The sequence below is a fragment of the Sinocyclocheilus rhinocerous genome, unplaced genomic scaffold (genome assembly GCF_001515625.1).
Source record: "Sinocyclocheilus rhinocerous isolate Xijiao unplaced genomic scaffold, SAMN03320098_v1.1 scaffold1038, whole genome shotgun sequence".
Lineage (NCBI taxonomy): Eukaryota > Metazoa > Chordata > Actinopteri > Cypriniformes > Cyprinidae > Sinocyclocheilus > Sinocyclocheilus rhinocerous.
In genome coordinates, this window is record NW_015632707.1 from 452,136 (window position 1) to 461,161 (window position 9,026).

General features: G+C 36.1%; 1 protein-coding gene across 2 annotated transcripts in view; it reads right to left on the reverse strand.

The window, feature by feature from the left end:
* Positions 1-2,891: 2,891 nt before the first annotated feature.
* The window catches only part of LOC107742704 (tribbles homolog 2-like), a 9,933-nt gene continuing 3,798 nt past the window's right edge, over positions 2,892-9,026 (reverse strand). The window contains exons 3-4 of one of the 2 annotated variants that reach the window (XM_016555733.1): positions 3,317-4,643; positions 2,892-3,206 (exon numbers count right to left, since the gene is read on the reverse strand). In XM_016555733.1, coding sequence (XP_016411219.1) covers positions 4,169-4,643 — 475 coding nt within the window. In that variant the 3' untranslated portion in view covers positions 2,892-3,206; positions 3,317-4,168. Of the gene's footprint in view, positions 3,207-3,316; positions 4,644-9,026 lie in introns of those variants that run through there. The other variant, XM_016555734.1, reaches the window with a different exon arrangement.

Genomic DNA, 9,026 nt, shown 5'->3' on the forward strand with positions numbered 1-9,026 from the left:
TGTGGTGCAGGGCCAAATTAAAAGGAGCACGATGGGCAGTAACTGTCAACCTAATGGTGTCTTACACAGTGTGATATTCAATTTGATCTCAGCAGTGATTAGAGAAGATTATCTCCAGAACTATTATTTATGAACACACTATGGTGTTTTGTATGGATTTGCAGGCACAACTATTGCCTGCTCTTATCAGATGAGAATGCTAATTAGAGTAACTGTAGATTGCTTTATTAAATGGGAGTAATGAGCCCCAGGAAATTTGATTTTAAAATCTCCTTTGCACCCATCAGAACTGAAAAAAAAAAACATGCAAATAATTCTTCAACTTCCATAAAACGTATAAATAAATGAATAAAAAAAACTATAGAAAAATACTTAAAATATACTGAAATAAAAACAAAAAATTCCTATAATTTTTAAATGCAAAATACAAGTTGCAACTAATCCTTCAACTTCCATTAAAATTAAATGTGCTTCTAAACTGGAAAAAAAAGTAGAAACTATTTTCACTCAGAAATTGCTAGTAAATTTCAAATAACACTTTGAATTAAACATAACATTATGTAATTTTTAGTAAAACGTACTCCAACCATAGGCTATTTTATTTACAACTTTTGGAAACTTTTTTTTTGTTGTGTTAGCAAATAATAATAATATATAATATAATAATAACATATATATATATACGTGTATATATATGAAAAATATACAATTAAAATATATTGAAATAAAAACTTGTAAAAACAAAATGTAGAAAATAGTGTTAAAATAGTGTGACCGTTTTTCGCTTAGATATTAGCATACTAGTTTCACAAACAATTACAAATAAATTACATCATTAACTCAACGGTAAATAAATAAATACGTATTGAAATAAAAATTTAGAAAATCAATAACTTTGTATATTTTGGGGGGGATTTTTGAATACCTACAAATTGCAATTAATCTTATAACTTGCTTCAAATTTGAAAGGTGCTTCTAAATGGCCATATGCACTTCAAGACACTTTAGTAGCTGCAAGGTCATGCATGCACAGGTGGATAAAACCAGAAGTGCATGCATAAATGTTCAGGAGCTCCATGCATTAGTTAGTTGAACATGGGCCAAGTGTTGCAGCATATGCACATCTGGCACACAAATGCACTAATCTATTTTCAGCACCGCATGGCTACTGCCCACGTTTAAAAAACGCCCTTTTCTGGAAGTGTGGAGGTGTGTTTGTACAAGAACACATTTGCATATGTATTTAGAGGGGCTGAGTATGAAACATCAACAGCTTTTTATATTGCATGTTCACTCTTAGAGTATATTTTGATAGAAAATGTACTTATAATGTGAACTTCTGAAATAAACTCTGCATTATTTTACAGGCAGTGTTTCAGTTGGACCATTAATGTCTGGTTCACAAGGGACACGAGTGTTAAATATATGATTTGTGTGTGTTTTATGGCATGACTGCACATGACACCGAGGCTGCAGGGTCGGATCAAGCCTTCAGCTGCAGATCATAGAAGATGGGCCCAATGCACAAGACAATAATCTGTATTTGATGGATTATTTCCCAGCAGGCTTTAGTCAGATTTAGTGGCAGTCAAGCAGTGAAATCAACCAATCTGCTGAGGCAAAAATGTTTTAGATTATGAAGTCATAGAGAGTGATGTCTGCATGTGAATTATCACAAGTCTTAATGTCCAGAAGATCAAAGGCATTAAATAATCTAAACTAGAGAGAGAACATAAACCATGAACAACAACGGGTATAAAAAAAGGGCCTGAATATGAGTCGTGATAGACTAATATGTGGCAGGCCAATTAATCATCCATTTTGAGATTAGGATTATGATTGTGCTAATTAACAGAAGTACACTTTTACACATTTAGATAGATAGATAGATGTAATGCTTGTGTATTATGTGCGTGTGTATTATGTAATGCTTTATATTACATTTTAAAATTTTAATTTACATATATATACGTTCAATATAATTAAAACATGTTAAAATGTAATATAAAGCACAATAATACTCGTCTGGTCTCAACTGTAAACTGTACTGGCAATTTGTTAAATGTATTATTGTCATTATTCATTTAAATGATTTATACATATTTTTATATACTATAAAATACATATGCAATTATATATATATATATATATATATATATATATATATATATATATATATATATATATATATATATATATATATATATATATAGACACTTGCATGTATACATTTAAGAAAAATTTTATGTTTATGTTAAATATATTTATATATAAATAAAATTATATGAAAATATTTTCTAAATATATACTGTATGTGTGTATTTATATATACACAATAAATATACAGTACACACACATACTACGTAAACAAAAACTTATTTTGGATGTGATTAATCGTTTGAGAGCATTAATATATATATGTATATATATATATATATATATCATTATTAAATTTTTTATTTGTCTGTTTATGTGCTTAAAAGATTGGATAAAAAGATGCAGCATTCAGTGTGCAGTTCACAAATTTATTTACTGAATAAATCTGGACAAAACACCAACAATCTGTTACATTACAATCAGAGCATCTGAGGCAGATATCCCACCATGCACTCCCCCCTCCCCTTGAAAACATGAGGAAAAAATAAAAATGAAGGAACGAAAAGAAAAACATCCTTCAAAATTAGCACCTAATCAGCACCAACTTAGGTAGCCAAGTTCCTTCTACATAACAAGTGAAAGCACAATGACCAGAGGAAAAAAAAACAAACAATAAAAAGAAACTCTTAAGCGCAATTGGACTCCTAGTAAATCCTTTGTAAGATTCTTCTTTAAGAAAACGAAACTGAAAAAATTAACTCCCCTCTTGCTAGGCAGGCTAAAGCATTCAAAGGGCACATGCCATTGACTAGATATAAATCACGATTTCAAGTAACATTGATATACGACGAAACATGTCTACATGTACCCATTCAAAACATGATCATTTCACAGACCTACGCAGGCAGTAGAGTTAACATGAGGTACTCGAGACGGTGTAGTCGTAGAAATATCGTCTAATATTTATGGAGTCAAATGCAAAAAACTAAAAAAAAAAATTTTTTAAATGAGTACGGTCAGCGTGCGTTTGGGGTGCGCGATTACTGGTAAAATGATGTTAAATCGTAGACCTTCCAACTTGGGACAAACTTTGATACAAAAAGTCAAACCTTTTTTAAATGAGTACGGTCAGCGTGCGTTTGGGGTGCGCGATTACTGGCACTGATGTTAAATCGTAGACCTTCCAACTTGGGACAAACTTTGATACAAAAAGTCAAACCTGTCCTGTGTCAAATGTATTGCCTACAATATTCGTGAAAACTGGCGGTTAAGAAAATAACAAAAAACCCTGCACGTATTTCTCTTTAAATATAGTAGTAGTTACCTTATAAATAAAACAAAATAAAAAAAAGATAAATTTTGCTCCAGCAAAAGAAAACAACTAAAAGTTAAATAGATGACACTAGTCCAGAGAGGATCTTCAAGCCTAGGCGAGTCAAGTGCTTGACGTTTTTTATTCTCTGAAGACTCACGGAGAAAGTTTCAGTTACGGTTAGAGCGAAAAAAGCAGCAATAATAGTAAAAGGAACAGCTTAATGCAACACAAATCGTTCTTAATGCAGCCAAAATGAATCCAAACACAAAAAATGACATGGTCTTTGCAGTATTGACCTGGAGGACTGTCGAAACGCTATACTTAAAATAAACCGAGGATCAGATTGAGACGCAACCAACAATTTGCATTCGAGGAAAACAAGTAACTGAGACACGGTCAACAAATCAAAGCTGGAAACAGGAGAGGTTGAGCAGTTTTGCCTGATATTTTCTTTGTTCCTTGGCTGCGTTCTCCTGTGCTGTAATGCATGTTTGTAGCTTACTGTGACTCGTATGCACGTAAAATGAAGACAAAAACGAACGGAAGTAAAGGAAAAACCAAAGTAAGTCTTGCTACATCACCCGACGAGCTTCGTCCAGAAGTCCTAGCTTAGGAAGAAGTTCTTTCCACCCAAGCCAGAACCGACCATGTTTTTTCACGGAATGAGAAATAACGATAGACACCATTTGTAATGAGTGCATTTCTTTTTTTCTGATAATCTAAAAGGACGTGGCATAACTTCTGATGAGTTTGTGCTCAGCTAAAGAACTGTTCCAGCTCTTCTTCCATGTTGGCCTCTGGCACCATTTGGTCCAACTCTCGCTCGCCTCTTCCGTGGCTGGCGGCAGCAGCCGAACCGCCGGAGGCCGAGAACCAGGGATGGTCCAGGATCTCTCGGGAGGTGAGGCGTTCGGCCGGTTCTCGCCGCAGGATGCTACGGATGAGGCATCGGGCTTTGGGCGTTAGCGTCTCAGGGATGCTGAACTGGCCACGGCGGATCTTGCTGAACAGTGAGCTGGGCTCCACGTCGTGGAACGGGTAGCGGCCCACCAGGATGGTGTAGAGCATCACGCCTAAGCTCCACACGTCCGCCGCCTTACCCGAATAGCTGCCATTTGCATTGAGGATTTCCGGGCTGACGTAGGCTGGACAGCCGTGTTTGTCCGAGAGCAAATCATCACCTCCTTCTAGGAGGTACGTATCCTCCAAACTCTCCAACTTTACAAGGTTCCTGGGAAAGACAGAGAAAAACATGAAAATGTACATATTTGAAGACACGAGGTGTTAAGTAAGTAAAAGGGAAACGATTATTGGTTTGTTGGCTTTCAAGATGGATGATACAACAACTGAACTGACAAACTATAAAATACATGAAATGAAACAAATTCTAGATGGATCCTTTGTGAAAGTTTTTTGAACATACAAAATACATGAAATGAAGCAAACGTCTAGTTTGTTGGTTTCTTAAAAGTATCATTGAAAACTCAAGCTTCTGTGACTTCCAATGGGAAATGACTGACAAACTACTAACAGAAAAGTCGTAATATACATTAAATGGAATCAATTAAGATAAAACAGACTGAAAATGTTGTTTGTAAATAAAAAAGTTGAAGATGTAAAATAAATTAAAAGAAGCAAACTTTCAGTTGTGTTGGCTTTCAAGACCATTCAAAAATTATATGACCAAAAACAATGAGAGAATCAATTTAAGAAAAATTCCTGCTTCCAAATCTGTCAGTCCAAAATAATAACAAAAACCCTTTCAAATCATATTTTCCTCTACTATTGCAGTTTTTTTGACAGCAAAGCATAAATATCCTCTACATATTGGACTGTAAATCCCTAAAAGCAATATAAAGATAGCCTCGGGACATTCCTGCCAGTCTAATCCAGAGGGAAATCTGGTATTCATTCTGGGAATTATAAAAAGCAGGAATAATGCCACACCAAAGATGGAATTCCTCAAACCATCACTATTTCCCTGTGATCCTAGTTTTTCCACTGTGATCCTGTAATTTGTACAATAATGCAAAACATGAAACTGTTATATATTCACAGTATATCCGCAATGATTCTGTTGCAACAGTAATATAAAATAAAGCAACATTCTGATACTTTAAGGTGCTTTTTATTTGGTCGTTATGTTTTCTAAAAAGCATGTCAGACTAATTTAGCTGTTCTTTTCTTGAAAGTATGTGAGCATCAAGATGTTTTTAATAATGTCTTTGATGCAAAATCAGGGTTTAGGGTAAGTCATGTTCACGAATCAGATTCATAACTATGGTTCAATGATTCTTTTGCATCATAAAGTTAAAAACAAGTGATGATTAGTAAAATACTGTGATAAATATATATTTAGATACAATACTGTAACACATTTGCAAATATATGAATTAAATGAATACTTTAATTCAGCAATAATGCATTCAATTTATTAAAAGTGACAGTAAAGATATTTATAATGTTACAAAAGATTTCTATTGCAAATAAACAGTTTTTTTTTTTACTTTCTATATCGTGGATTCCACAAAAATATTAAGCAGCACCACAGTTTTCAACATTGATAAGCAGCAAATCAGCATATTAGAATGATATTTGAAGGATCATGTGGCACTGATCATGTGACACTTTTCATCATTGAGTAATGATGCTGAAAATTCAGCTGTGCATCAAAGGAATAAATTACATTTTAAAAGATATTAGAGAGTTCATATAAGTTTATATTATTTTTAACTAATAAATGCATGCAGCCTGTGTAAGAATAACAGGCTTTTTCAAAAACATTTTAATAAATATTACCGACCCCAAACTTTTGCAGAGTTATGCAAGTCCCTTTATGTGCTTACAGTATTTTCAAACTACACAATTTGCATCCCTGCTTATTCATCAAAAAGCCGAAAAAAAAAAAAACCCCTGAGACTAACTACATCGTGCAGCCCAAGTTACAAAGACAAAAAATACAAAACAACATATGCAATGTAAACATCTTTGAGGTCTTCTGCAAGCTGCCTCGTGACTCAGATTCTGAATCAGAAACCATCCAAATGAAACCGTACGCCCACTGAGTCTCAGCAAAACATCCAATCCTCGGAGCTCAAAATAGTCATATTATTTTTCACCACAAGCGGTATCCTGCTGCGTGGAAAGGTTGCAGGGCATCTAAATTACCTGAAGGTCAGAAATGAACAGGATGCCCCTTCTCTGACCTGAACTTGTGACCCGTTTCCATGCACCGCTGTGCAAAGAGGAAAAAAAAAAAAAAACCTGAGACTAACTACATCGTGCAGCCCAAGTTACAAAGACAAAAAATACAAAACAACATATGCAATGTAAACATCTTTGAGGTCTTCTGCAAGCTGCCTCGTGACTCAGATTCTGAATCAGAAACCATCCAAATGAAACCGTACGCCCACTGAGTCTCAGCAAAACATCCAATCCTCGGAGCTCAAAATAGTCATATTATTTTTCACCACAAGCGGTATCCTGCTGCGTGGAAAGGTTGCAGGGCATCTAAATTACCTGAAGGTCAGAAATGAACAGGATGCCCCTTCTCTGACCTGAACTTGTGACCCGTTTCCATGCACCGCTGTGCAAAGAGAACACGGCATGCTCGAAATATTCTCTTAATGACATGCAGCATATGTGAGTCACAGCGGCTGAGTTACACCGGGTCAAGAGCCTGCAAAGAACACCGGCCCACACGAACGCAGGAAAAACGGAGGAGGACACGTGGATGCACACACTTGTACATTAGGGAGCGATTCCAGACAAACTGCACTGCGGTCTCTATAGCGTGCAACGGCAGAACGTTACGAGAGTCCTTCGTGACATAACCAGGTCAGGAACCCACTACGCCGAGGAATGCAGTTCTGTCTGGCTCGCTTTCCTCTCTGGTTCTAATCTTGGTGTGTCCTTGGTGTTTGATTTCTGGCCAGGGTAATACTCACCACCCTTGGCCACGTTTACTTGCGCTCGTCTGCAATCGCTCACTGAAATGTGGACGGCTAACGCACCAGACCACAGAGCATGGGAACAGTAAGGTCACCGAGCTCACATTTAAAGCACCGGGCAACATTCTCCATTTCCATCGAGCGAGCCAGAGGGAATCTAGCTGAGCTGACTCATTTGGCCACTGGGGCAATTGCCATTTAGCTTAAACGGGAAGGCCACCCAGATTCATAATGCACGCTTGGGATTATTTCAGACTAATTTGACTGCCAAACATATGGGCAGGCTAATTTTTAAAAACTTAACACGCAATGCCATTCAAAACCATTTTACTTCAACAACATGACTTTTTTTGTAGCGAAACAGGATATGCAAATAGACAAACAAAAGATGGGACTTAATGTTGTTCACTGGAAGGAAATAAATTGGAGGGGAGGGGTCGAAAATTATAAGGGTTTGCTGATGTCAGCTAAAAACTAAAGGTATTTCGGAGGCGGAGCATGATGGAATACAAAAAGCAATATTTTTTGTAATAACTTGTATGACTAAAATGAAAAATAGCAATGCACCGAAATTTCAGCAATCAAAAATATTCAGCAGCAACAGCAAAGAAAATATATACTGAGTTTTGGATGAAACCACTGATTGAAACAGTGACTATTAATTATCACCTCTTCGATGGCACTTTTTGACTGTGTCCATATATTTCGTGCACAGAATGAGGATAAGCCACAACAGGTAAACTTGTCAGCAGTTTTATGCACTTCACCATGACCAAAATAGATGCTGAAGTAGCAATATGTAAAATGTGTTACTAAAATATCAAGTGGCAAGCCATTTCCAGAGAACTTTACTATGACTGGTTTCATTTATCATGTGAGAACACAACACCCTGAACAGCATACTAAATTCAACTACCCATATTTTTTTACTCAAACTTAATTTTTTGGCTAAGTTAAAACTTTTATTTTTGGTTTTTTGTTTTGGTTTTAAAAAAAGGCCTGAAATTTGTGTTAAGAAATTAAATATGGTCCATTTTTATTCCAGGTTGACTTTAAATACTGCAATACAATACCAGCCTAAAATCACATTAGGTTATACTAGGGATGGAACGATTACCGGTTTCGCGATAAATCACGATAAAATGCCCTGACGGTTAGTAATATCGTTTAAAATTTAATTATCATCAAAACCGTATTTGATTATCGCGCTTTTGAAAACTCGCGGTAAATCCTGTCCAGCCAGCATCAGTCTGACGCAGAAGCAGCATGCAATGTTGTTGTTGTTTTTTTTGCACGAGAGGAAATGGCGGAAGGCAGTGACAGCGCTCGGGAGATTTTTCAGCCATCTAAGAGAACCAAATCGGTGGTCTGGTCGTATTTAGGCTTTTACAAGAGTCCTGAAGGCAATTTAATCGAGGAAGGTCACCCTGTCTGCTGATCTTGCAAGAAGAAAGTCGCTGCAAAAGGGGGAAACGCTGATAACTTTGGTCACTATAATCGTGATATGAAATTTTCATACCGTTACATCCCTAGGTTATACTGTAAATGCACCACTTAAAGGCCTATATGGGTAAATTGATTAAGACCTGTAGCATTTCAGATGGCGCATACATTCTAAAACAAGATCCAAAAAAAAAAAAAAAAAACTGTGGTGGTACCATGGT